General features: G+C 36.6%; 1 protein-coding gene across 2 annotated transcripts in view; it reads right to left on the bottom strand.

Moving 5' to 3' along the window:
- Positions 1-732: 732 nt before the first annotated feature.
- Positions 733-12,945, bottom strand: part of ATAD2B (ATPase family AAA domain containing 2B) — a 150,671-nt gene continuing 138,458 nt past the window's right edge. For both annotated transcript variants that reach the window (XM_067703596.1, XM_067703597.1), the window contains exons 25-28: positions 10,006-10,689; positions 7,332-7,459; positions 6,894-7,022; positions 733-4,139 (exon numbers count right to left, since the gene is read on the bottom strand). In XM_067703596.1, the coding sequence (XP_067559697.1) occupies positions 4,098-4,139; positions 6,894-7,022; positions 7,332-7,459; positions 10,006-10,689 (983 nt within the window). In that variant the 3' untranslated portion in view covers positions 733-4,097. The remainder of the gene's footprint in view (positions 4,140-6,893; positions 7,023-7,331; positions 7,460-10,005; positions 10,690-12,945) is intronic.

The following is a 12,945-nucleotide window of genomic DNA, read 5'->3' as shown; positions in this document are numbered from 1 at the left end:
GCGCGCTGCAACAAGGGATCCTGTGTGCTGCTGCTGGGACTCAATGCAGCCAAATATAGATAGGTAAATTAATGAATATTTAAAAAAAAAAAAGTAAAAATTATACAATCTGCAAAACCAAGAAAAAGTCTTACTCAAATTCAAACAGTTCCTTTTTACTGTGAAAGAAAAGGAAAAAAAGAAAATTAAAGATTTATATAGAGGAAGTTTAGTATACTAATCTTGGGACATGAAAAGGTGTCTCGTGGCAGACAGCAGAAACATGGGCAATCTAAAGCCAAGAACATTCTATTCACTTAAAGCAATAAGCCTCTCAAAATTCTGGTATGAAATCTCTCTCCACATTTAAATTCTACGTATTGTTCAAAATACACTGATAACTACTTGATTTAAGAGAAAACACTATAGATTAAGTGAACCATACTACCTGATCGTCTATTGTAGCATAGTCTTCCAATGAGAAAAACAAATTTCAGAAGTAATCCATTTGCTGCTACACAACGACTTTTAGACAATCTTCAATTGAAGTTAAAACCACACTTTCTCAACAGAAAAACTTTTAGATAAAAAATACTGAGGGCTACTAAAATCTAAAAGAATCATATAACAAGATTTTTGGCATGCTTAATTAATAAACATCAATACGTCCTAGCTACAAAATAATGAGTTCAGCTAGAAAAGTAGCATTGCACTTGCAGCCAACAGTAATCATAATTAAGCTAAAGAAAGACATGTTTTTCTTGTCATCTTTATTCAAGTATTTCACAGCAGTTATATTACAAATTACAGTAAATGTTCAAAATTCCAGAATTCAAAAATTAAATAATTTATTTCAAACTAATGTAAAATGAAGTCAAATGCAAAATACCAACTTAACACAATTCTAAATTAAACTACAAACCCAAAACAGACCATAGTTGATGAAGTGTACTTAATCTGCAAAGTAGACATACATGACTGAAACCAAAGAGGACTCCCAAAGTCTAAATAACCAAATGTACAAAATACAAAAGATGTAGGTACAAGTCCAAATTCAAGCTTACAATGTGATTACAAATAATAATTATAATAACAATGGCATTCAGCTACGGGACCTGACACTGAAGATACCTACTGAATAGCACCATAGCTGAACCAACTTAATCAAAAAATGGGAAGATATTACCACCCCACTCCCTAAAAATAAAATCCAGTAAACCTACAAATACATTTATTGGCATATGAGAAAAATCAAGTCATGAAAGGACATTAAAAAAAAAAAATCACAGGTGAGATTCAAGCTCAAAAACACAATTAACTCCACAGCCATCAGTTTCAACCCTAGTGCGGTTCCATCATCTTCAAAAGGCTCCTATGGTCCCCACAGCTGACCATTAATTATTGTTGGGCTGTGCCGTGATACATATTTTAGTGATCTGAGAGCAAGGTTCTACACAGGAGCGTATCATTTATAATGCTCACAATAGGAAATAAGAACAGAGGTCAATTTGTACATATTTTTGCCAATGCTATACGGCAAAAATTAAGAACTTACAGAAAGGTAAACAAAATTGAGTCCACTTGGATAATTTCACAAGCTGCTTTAAACTATAGAACCACCAGATATCTGTAAAATAAGAAAAACTGGTATAGTGGGGGGGGGAGGGGCCAGAGGAGTTGGTACAATTTCACCTCATTTTTCTCCCCTTGGCATTAGATTGGCTTTCTCTTTAAGACCTAAACTGTTCAAAGTGGCAGTTCCTATCATACTGAGGTTGCCTCCTATTTCTCCATCTATATCAAGGTTAAAATTAAAAAACTTGATCTTTTGGAAGCATTTTAATGCTAAACAGAAATAAATTTCCCTTGTCAAACTCACTGATGGCTAAAATCTTAATTAACTTGTACAAATTTAGTAAACTACTAAGAACATGTGCATTTTTTTTTTCTATTCACAAGTGCTGCTGTTACTTGAACAGAATGCTTCTGAATTAGAGTAACTGGAATAAATATTTAAAGAAAAATAGTGCAGCAAGAACCTGAGACTTGCAAAAAACCCTTTTACCAGAAACTTGCTACAAAAAATCTGCTACATCTTATTTCATCAAATCTTTAAATTCTGTAACAATTTCCATCAAAATACAAAATGCTAATGTATTAGACTGTAAAATAGCTTGAACTGGTATGATGGTAATAAATTACTAAAGTAAGCATGAAAATCCTCCCAATAATCAAATTAGAGGTTTCAAATAACCTCCCCTTTAAAATTGGTTCATCGTTAATCGCACTTGCCCACCTTAAAATACAGTGTGCCTACATGGGTAGTATCTTGAATTATATATGACTAACTGAATATTTTGAAAACTTCCTAGGTATGAAGAAAACAAGTGGCATTATTTAAAAATTAAACTAGAATTAGAAGGCATAAAATGTTAATGTAAATGCAAAGAAGCACTTCAGATTACTGCAGTAGCCTTGGCCAAAGTGTGCTTTCTGCGCTGGCATCCAGCACCCTACAAAGCCAGAGACGAGGAGACAAGTACCTTAGCTTCAGCATGTAAACGGTGGCAAAGTGAATACAGAACTCTGTAGACACTGTTGGTAACTAAAATACAAAAAGCTGAGGTAGCTCATTATCTCTGCAGTAGTCCAAGACCGTTTGCTCTAATTGAAACCCAAACTACATGTGTTGCATATATTGTAAAGACACACCTGCAGCTAACAGCTATAATGAATGAAGATATCAAGAAAACTTGTCAAAATTTTCTACTTTTTTGTTTAAAAATCATCTGATAAAAAATGTCACTGCACTCCCTTTGTCTCTTTGCAACTGCCTAGACTGTGTCTCTGAATTTGTAGAAAGTTTTTGTAAAACTAGTAACCCATAAGTAATTTTAGATAAGTACAAGTCACAGAAATCGCTTAACAAGATCCAAAACAGGTTCCAATCAAAACGAATAGTTGTGAAGGTAAGCTTATGATAAGGGATTTAAACATTAATACTGTTATTCAAGGACCATACCAGAGCTCACTTGCAACTATGCATATAGAAAATGAATTTTATGGAGCTTCTGACAAATTCCTCTCTTTTCTGTCCATTTGGCAAGTCCGGGCTTTAAACCAAAACTGTAACAATTTATTATACATGAAAATCGTTCTTCTCGGGGAACTCAAACATGAATAACTATTAAACTGCCATTGACAGAAGAAAATAGAGTGTCACTCTATTTTCTGACCATCATTGTCATCCATACCAAAAAGGGTGTGTGTTTTTTGATGGACTGTGAATTTTTTGTTGTTGTTGTTTTATTATGTTTCTTAAACAGAAACGGACCATACAGGAAAACTTACCATTTTAGTATATTATGTGGCTTAACCACTGTCTTGATCGAGTTTTGAAAACAAGATAGGCATTTTATACCACAACACTGGTTGCCTCTTAATGATACAGAGTATCAAAACTTATTTTCAGGGTTGTGACCGAAGAAAACATTCTAATCCATTTGCTACAAGTAAGCCCATCCTTGTGTTTAGCCTTATCTTTCTCGAATAAAAAGGCACATTAAAGGCAGTTCTAAAGAGCCTAATCTAATTTTATCCAGTTTCTTCAGTTTCCCACCAGAATATACCATAGCCAACTTTAAAACAGGCTTCAGTCCGTTACCCAGAAGAAAAAATAAAAACAAATACGATAAAAGGGGGTGGGGGGGGGGAAGGTTGCCCACTGTTTAAACAATTCAACACACTTAGAACTGCCCCATCCAGTTTCCTCGTGTTTGCTGGTCTGCTCCCTAAGAGAGGTCTCCAAAAGAGAGTGCACAAAAAGAGAAGCAGAAGTGAGAGCAGTTTCTGTAGCACCAAAATCTCCAATCTGTGGGGTTGTATTTTTTATTTGTGGAAAATACAACATGTTTCTGAAGTTCTGTTTGGTTCTTGTAGGCTGGTTGGTTTCAGGTACCTGAGACAATAGCACCAAATTCAACAGAGAGAAAGAATGAGTGAGAGAGCACTTTACACCAAGGCTCTGCACATAATTGGTGCAATTTGAAATTGAATGGCTCAGAAGACTGCTCTGGCAGGAGCAGATGGGAGAGGATAAACCACTCTTCTTGAAAGGTTCATAGGAATGTCTCAAACATATGAACTGTTCTTTCCATCTCCTATAAGGGGGGAAAAAAGTACACATTATCTATTAAAGGAAAGACAAAAGCATTACAGAAAAATTCACTTCAAATTAACTTTCTAGATAAAGAATTTTAGATACAAAGTTAAGCTTTAAATATATTCCTGATTACAGTACCATAGCTACTGTGTAAGCCTATCTGCCCTAGACACGTCCAGATGCCTCCTACTTTACATTTAGGCTAATGAGGATGATGCTAGCAACAATGAGTACTTATTGTGCCAGATACTGTACTAAGAAATTTACATGTATAAGTAATCTGCCAGCTAAAAACGGCAGTCAGGATTTGAATACAGGTAGCCTCACTCCAGAGCCTGCACCCTTCCTGACTCATTATATTCGACTGACTCCCAAAGCACAATGAATGTATTCAGTATAATAAAACTTGTACCCAAAGTAGAACGTACCCTGCTCCCAGTGCTACTCACTTCAATCAGAGCTGAAATTTAAAAAAAAAAAAAAAAAGCCAGAAAGAGTCGATGCCATCAACGCCAGGAATGCCACTCACTGGTGATTCTGCTATAGATTCCTCCTCTCCTAAATGAGACCCCTAGATTACAGGGTTCCAAGACCCATACTGCAAGGTGTTTCAACTGCTGAAGAGTATTCAATCCATTCACACTAATCAAATGTCAAGCACGTGAACAAAGAAGTTCTAGAATTTTTAAAAAGTAAAGAACTCTACCCCACACATTACATTCAGATGGGCAAATGTCAAATACATCTAAGACATTTGGTTTTCCCTTCCATCTTTAAACACCTCCAAAGAAATTATATCCTACCTCTCTACAGAACTAACAGGCCATACTAACAGATTATCATCTGATCAAAAAGTTCTTATAAATGACCAATCAAAATTACTTCTGCTAAATGTTTCATCATGTTACTGAGTAGGAGAAAAGTTCTGTTATAAAATACAATATCCAATACTATCCCAATTTTTAAATATATATTCACACTTTTATACACATAATGTACATCTAGACATTTTTAAACGATGGAAGATATTCTAAAAAATTAATGCTGATTAGTTTCCTCTAGATGGTGGGATATGGGTGATGTTTTTATTTCTGTTATTTCTATATATTGTATATGGTCAGAATAGATTCATAAAAATGTGACTCATAAAAATGTGATTACAAAGTAACTTTTAAATGCTCTCTTGCATTGATTCAAGTCCAATACAGGCATACCCTGGAGATGTTACGTTCCAGACGAAAGCAAATAAAGTAAATCATACGAATTATTTAGTTTCCCGGTGCATATAAAAGTTATGTTTACACTATACTGTGTAATGGCATTATGTCTAAAGAATAATGTACACACCTTAATTTTTTAAATGCTTTAAAAATTTTCTTAAAAAAATGCTAACCATCGTCTGGGCCTTCAGCGAGTCATAATCTTTTTGCAATAACATCAAAGATCACTAATCACAGGGACTTCCCTGGTGGCACAGTGGTTAAGAATCCACCTGCCAATGCAGGGGACATGGGTTCAAGCCCTGGTCCGGGAAGATCCCACATGCCGCAGAGCAACTAAGCCCATGCGCCACAACTATTGAGTCTGCGCTCTAGAGCCCGCGGGCCACAACTACTGAAGCCCGCGCGCCTAGAGCCCATGCCCTGCAACAAGAGAAGCCACCGCAATGAGAAGCCCGCACACCGCAACGAAGAGTAGCCCCCGCTCACCGCAACTACAGAAAGCCCGCGTGCAGCAACAAAGAACCAACACAGCCATAAATAAGTAAATAAATAAATAAATTTCTTTTAAAAAAGATCACTAATCACAGATCACCATAACAAGTACAATAATGAAAATGCTTGAAATATTGCAAGAATTACCAAAATGTTATTAACACAGAAGCACAAAGTGAGCAAATTATGCTGGAAAATGGCGATGTTGCCACAAACCTTCAATTTGCAAAGAACGCAATATCTGCACAGTGCAATAAAGCAAGGTATGCTTATATTCTTTATTACACATGCAAAATAATCACATCCTCTATACATAAATCTTTAACATACTAGAAATACTTCTTGAGAGCAGAGACTTTTGTCTTATTCATTTTATTTGCTCAGATGACCGCAAAAATAAGTGTGACTTAATCATGTAAATTATATGAATAGAGATATAAGCTTGTATTTATAAAAAACTTTCTTATGGCCCAGAGTTGTCCAGAAAGCGAACGGTTCACCTCTAAAGTGTCTAAGCACAAGGACAACAACTCCTTCATGTGGTTATTTCACAGGACTAGATTTGATTAAATGAGATGACTTTTAAGTTCTCTTCCAATCATAATAGGGTGGCCAGTAAGTCTCATGGCCCACGCCAACTCCTTTTAACCAGTAGTGGCCACCTCGGGAGCAGTGGTAACATGGACTGTGAGGCCATGCTCACATTCAACAGGCCAAAGTGATATATGCTTAATCGGTCAAGTCAGTGATAAGTAAGGGAGGGGAGAACTGTGAATGCTAATCTGTGTATTTGCCAACCATGAATCTCTGTGTTTTGATAAACAAAGAATCCCAGATTACTTCTGTTCTGAGACAAAATGGTACCAAGAGTATATTTTTGTAACTCTTAATGATTCTTCTAATCTTAAATCTTCAAACCACTCTTCAGTTACTTGGTGAAAGATTTAGACTAAAATAACTTTTTTTTTTCCTCTTTTCTTTGGGACAAGTAAAAGCACATATTTGTTTATTCCACAGATGAAGTAATAAGCACTCACCTCTACAAGCTGTGATTTGTCATAATCTTTACGGTGACGGTAGATGCACTGACTAAGAAGAGAATATAATCTCTCAAGTTGATCAACTGCCAGATTGTTGCTTTTATCTACCAACAAATCAAGCAATTTCTAAGAAAAATTAAAAGAAAAAAGAATAAAATGAAATTTGATTTCATTGTTCAAACTGAAACGGTTCCACTCAAATGCTAGGCAACAGACACCACATGCTATGGTGTAATAGTGACACCTGAGTTTAGAAGATTCCAGGGCTTAATTTATTACCAAGAACATTCTCATATTTCTAAACCCCTCAAAACACACACAACTCTTTTTCATTAGAAGCCCTGAAGTACCTATATTCCTAGGTTAAAGCAAAAGATTATCAAATCTAGCTTTATTTCCATTCATTTAAAACTGCCTGGGAAGAGCTAAGCTTACCTTCAATCTCTCATGATCAACTATAAGAGGTGGCACAGGCTCAGATGGCTCTTCTGGAACCAGTTCCAGGCTTGTTGTTTTTGCCTGCTCTAAAATTAACTTACGATATTTCTTTACTTTAGAAGCACCTACAATTGGGGGCGAAAAAAAAAAAGCACTGCAGCAAATAAAAGTTAAGAAAAATCAGACAAACAATTATACATTCTTTTACCCACCACAAATCCTTTTGGAATAAGCGTGTAATTCTTTAAATAATAAATGATTTTTTTGAGGGGTGTAAGACTAAGCAACCCAGATTAAGGAGAACTAGACCACAACTATGAAAGCCAAGTCATACCAGAATATCATCTTAACAAACATATCCCCTAAAAGGAAGATACGAGTAATCTTCAGCTCTAAGCAGTAACTTATAAACTGTCTTCATTCTCTGTATAACCATTTTAAAATTCGGAGCTCTCAGAACTAGAAGAAAGGAAGCACCCTAGAAAAGCAGATACTAACACAAAGTGAGGCCAACCTGCCTCATATTTGCCTCCCAATGCAAAACATTTGCTGCAACATTGCCTGAAACGTCTTACTTTTCTCTGTTATACTGCCTGTGTTACACAAAATTTTCTCTTAAAAATATACACCCATTAAAAATGCAAAAGGTCTAGTGTCCTGTCCTCCTACCTTAGAGTGAATTAGTATAATCTAATTACTTTCCTCCCAACATCTTGCTGAGACCAGCCACACTGAAAAAACAGAAACTGTGAGGTCGCTGAGTGTAGCTTGACAGCGTCAGGCACCCTGATGGGTAGGGAGGGCAGGTAAACCATCAAGCCTTACGCTCCCTAAGCAGGAGCACTCTTAGAGGAGGCCAAGGCGGGAGGAACACAAGGACAAACTTGGACTGTTTCAGAACTTTATACAGGACCTGGCCCATGCTCAGGGCCACTAAGGAGACCCTTCCTCCTCCCTCCTGCATTAGTTCTCTTAGTCGCAAGTCTTTAAACAATTCCTTTTCCTCAATGCCTGCTATATAGATAAATAATAAATGAACCAAAATGTTGCCTTCAAAAACATATCCCCAGAGAAATTTTATATTTCAGAAAGCCTTTAGAGTGAAAGCCTTTATTTACAGTTCAATTAATATAGGCTAGGAGTTTTGTTAAGACCATACGGATCCTCATTATTACATCCATGGACTTCTAGAGGCCCAAAAACCTGAATTAGGAACCACTACACGAGGTTACACTGCCCTGACAGTTACAAATGAAAGCTTCAGGTAAAGCGTTTACACAACAAATATCTTTAAAGCTTTTTAGATCACCAGTTGAACATAATATTCATTTAAACCTTTTCTGCAAGCTTACTAAAATCTCATAGTGAACTAGCATTAAAAAGAACTTCTCCTCCCCATCCATTCTGCCTCATAACAGGAATCTCTCCCTTTTTCCCACTCTGTCCCATTCATTACTTAATTCTAGCTTCAACACATTTTTTTAAGTTGTCTATATGATAGCCCAGGATAAATAATGCTCTTAAAATTGCTTTCTATTATTAAATATTGGAGAAAAAGAAAAATTCTCAACAGGCAGCATTCAAGAACCATACCTCTCTCTTTATCCATTAAAAGAATTCTAAGACTTTGAATACCATCCTACTCTCATTCTACTGGAGGGCTCAAAAAACTGGCATTAAAAAACCTTTCTCACATAGCCCAAATCCCAGGCTAACACTATATTCTCCACACAATTTAGAGAGCATGATACAATTTCAAGATAACCTGGTATAAGAAGAGTGCTTATTCGGGAAGGAAATTCAGTACACTGAGCAGAGTAGATCTCTAAATCACCCCATCTCACTATGGGCTAAAGAATAACGATAAACAACAAAGTGGGGCCAGAAACCCTCAACGCCCCCTTTCTGCTGCTTCTTAGAAGAATCATATATCCAAAGCAAGTCAGGAGTGGGCAGAGTGCTCTGACTCTGCGAGAATAAAGTAACTTTGACAGTGAGGATTCTGCTGCTTTCTTCCGCCACTGCTCGTATAGATAGAGTCTCCTAGACTAAACATCCCTCAGATTCAACTAACAGTGACTGCCTGGCATGAATATACCTTAGTACATTACCAGGAGAGGCGATTAATATACATGACTTATATAATCCCTGCAGTGGCACCACTCTGAAGTTTAATTTAGAAGATAAAAGACACAGGGTTGGAGAATATAAGCAACTAGCTCAGAGTCACATGATTATAATGAACACGAGTGGTAATTTAATGTGGGTTTATATAACTTTACTATACCATACTGCTACAGTATCGAAGTCTTCTCACCCACCCCCACCCCACCCCAATAATCCTTCTGTTAGAAATCCATCTTCCTAACACTTGTGGATCTACTCAGCTTTTAGTCATAAATCCATTAGGACAGGGATGATAATCAGGTGGGAAGCAGAAGAGGAAGCAGCCAGGTAAGCAATGCATTCTGGACCACAAACCCTCTGAAACATTCACCAAAATTTATTATGTATGTGTACACTTTTCTAGGCAAAGGGGTGAAAAGTGCAACAGATTCTCAAAGGGGTATAATTATTTATCAACTATTGCTACTGGGGACCAGATAAAATATGCACTTAATTAACTCTGGAGTTAAAACCTTCAGGAAAAATTTTAAAACATTAGCTCTACCTTCTTTATCCAGTTCTGCATCTTTAACCTCCACATCAGGGCCAGGTTCGAGCTTCTCATTATTGGTACATTCCACTGCCTCTAGTTTCTCAGCATCATCTCCGTGATTTTCATTTGAAGCTTCTGGTTTTTCTTTTGACTGGTCCTCCAGAAGATTCTTTTGTTCAGAACTACATTTGTCTCCACTACCACAGAAAGAAACTACTTCAGCTTTGCCATTCTGACACTCCAGAAGTGGTATTCCTTCAAAACTGTCAGTGGAGGCCTCACCGTTTAGACAGCTTCCTTTAAGGAAAGACTCTTTCCTAGATGTCTGTTCTGGATTTAGAGAACTGCTGCTGTTGACCAGTAGAGACTCATTTGAACTTTCCTCTTCAGTAGATGCAAAGTTCTCTTTTGTGCCCGCTCCGTTGTTAAGCCTCCGCCCCTGGTCCATGTCCATGATGTCACACGATGATTCATCATTGGTCATAGATAAGTCTCCAGTCTCTTCTCCATTTTCTTCATGGCAGTCAGTGCTTACCTCAAACTCTCCATTTTCTAGCAATTTCCTGTCCTCCATATGATTCTCATAGTCAGCAAATTTGGTGTCCTCTTCATCTTTTTTTAAATTATTGACTTTCCTTTTCTTAATAATTCCTTTACCCCACTGTGATCGCCGCCTTGATTTTCTCCGAACTCGAACTATTTTACAAAGAAGGGAAAAAGATATGTAGAACCTGGAATGCAATGCTTGTTTTACAAATGTTTATTAAATAAGACCCAAACGAAAGTAAACCCATACTAGCGTAACACACAGACAAAAACTACTTAGCTCTTGACATCCATGCTGACTAATCCTCACAAACTACAAGTAAAATGGATATGAAGTCAGGGATGAACTCTGAAGAATGAAAGGAATTTACATTTATTTCCTGTATGAGTTTACTCAGCACTCACTTTTTACCACTGCCCTGGATTCTACTTTATAGCTGTTCCTAATTCCTAACATGCAGGGGCCAAGCGTACTATACACACATTTAGGGAATGACCACATTACCAAGCTGCCTGGAAGGTTTGGGGCTACATCCCTGGACTTCCACCAGGAAGATGAGTGCTTTGTCAGCAAGATCACCCAAGAGCTTCTAAACCATGAAAGGAAATTAAAGTATGATCCAGTATATGAAGAGAGAATAGTTACAGGTATTCCGACAAAGCAATCTCTACTGCCTCTCCTTCCAGAAGAAACATAAGCCCTATGAAGGTTATATAGACAATGTGGTTAGCCAGCTGTTAGCCATCTACCACAAATGGTTCACCTATCAGGATCAATTTCTTGCAAAGTTGTTATTTGAAAATATGTAGAAAAATTAAGCCCTCTGCTATCAAGGCAGCAACAACATTAACAAACAATGAAAATAAATATTTGGTCAGTTATGTGAAACGGGAGACCTACAAAAGTTGTAGGGACTATACTCCTAGATGTTAGAAACTATCATGAGCTTTTATGAGTAGATAGCTGGTACTTCCAGGTAATGATGGACCCAGGAATCTTTAATTTCCCATGTATGTATCAAAGGTAGCTGGTTATACAAGTCGATCCCATTGTCCCTTAAATAAAAAGTTAACTTTTATTTTGCAATGTGGGACATTTTCGCAAAGAAATTTAAATACAAAGTTATTAAAGCAAACTAGTTAAGCTAGAGACCTATCACTTCTGGTGTCAAACACCAAATTCTAAATATTAGTTTGTTGAAAGCCATCAGAGTAAAAATAATTCATATTTTTCCAAGGCTATAAATGTAATGTCAAATCTGGCTTAATTTTAAAAGAGATAATATGTATTTTTAATATGTCAATGTTGAAAGCTTCCTGGGCAAAGACATTTTAAAAAGAAAATACAAATATGAGACCACTAAGTGTAGATTGTTTAATCCACAGTTTAAAAACTGCTTTTGAAAGACAAATAGAGGGGAATGTGGTCTTAAGACAACCCTCACTTCTTTACTCTAGCACTTAATATGAACTTGTGATCTATCAACAGTATATAGTGTGTTTACATACTTTTCCCATCCTTTCATCTTTAATCCTTACTGAGTCTCTGTAAAGACACCAAGGTATTCACAAGTGTTGACAAATTTTGTCATAACTATCACTCTTCTTTCTCATCTAAGAATAAATCTACTAAAGGTTTCTAAAATCATCTGCAAAATTCAAGTTATTTAGTCACTTGGCTCAAAATTTACTTTGCCTTCAAAACTGTACTATCATTACCATCTCTCCATTCCTTTATCCCCTATTAATTTTTTTTTTACAATTTACAGTTATAGGGTAATTGGAGATGAAATTTCTATATTAGTCTACTTTTAAAAGCACAGGCTATAAGTGATAGGCATTCATAAGCATTCCATTACTTATATGAAAAACTAATCCAGTCCACATTAAAAGTGTAAGAAAAGTATTCAGCTTGCTCTTTCTCTAAAATGTAGAACTGTTAGGTTTTACTACCTGACAAGTCACTCCTGACATTGTGTCCTTGCTTATTCTCCAATAACCAAAGGTACAAGAGGTTCCCTTTTTCTTTCCTCACTAAGCCATGGAGCACTAGAGCAAGAGGCTGGACCCTGCTTGATTAGGAGCCAGCGCAACTCCTTAAAATGTACTCATACCCTAAGCAAAGGTTAGGAGCCCTTCTGAAGTAAGTTTATTTCTAATGCTTTCATCCCAGCTAAGAAAAAGAAAATGTTCTTATTTGGGGAGAGGTCAAGCTAGAGATATTTTCCCCGTCCTTTTATAATCACTTCTAATGCTTAGTATGATTTTGGTAAAATAAGAGGAATTGGTTATATACGTGCCACAAGAATAGGGATTTTTGTTTTAGTCACTGCTCTATCCCCACAGCACCTGGCATGTGGTAGTATATATTTACAGAACTAATCTTTAATATACCCACTTCCTTTT

This window comes from Pseudorca crassidens, chromosome 14, assembly GCF_039906515.1.
Source record: "Pseudorca crassidens isolate mPseCra1 chromosome 14, mPseCra1.hap1, whole genome shotgun sequence".
NCBI lineage: Eukaryota > Metazoa > Chordata > Mammalia > Artiodactyla > Delphinidae > Pseudorca > Pseudorca crassidens.
Note: the sequence above shows the minus strand (reverse complement) of the source record. Positions and strands in the feature narration are given on the sequence as shown.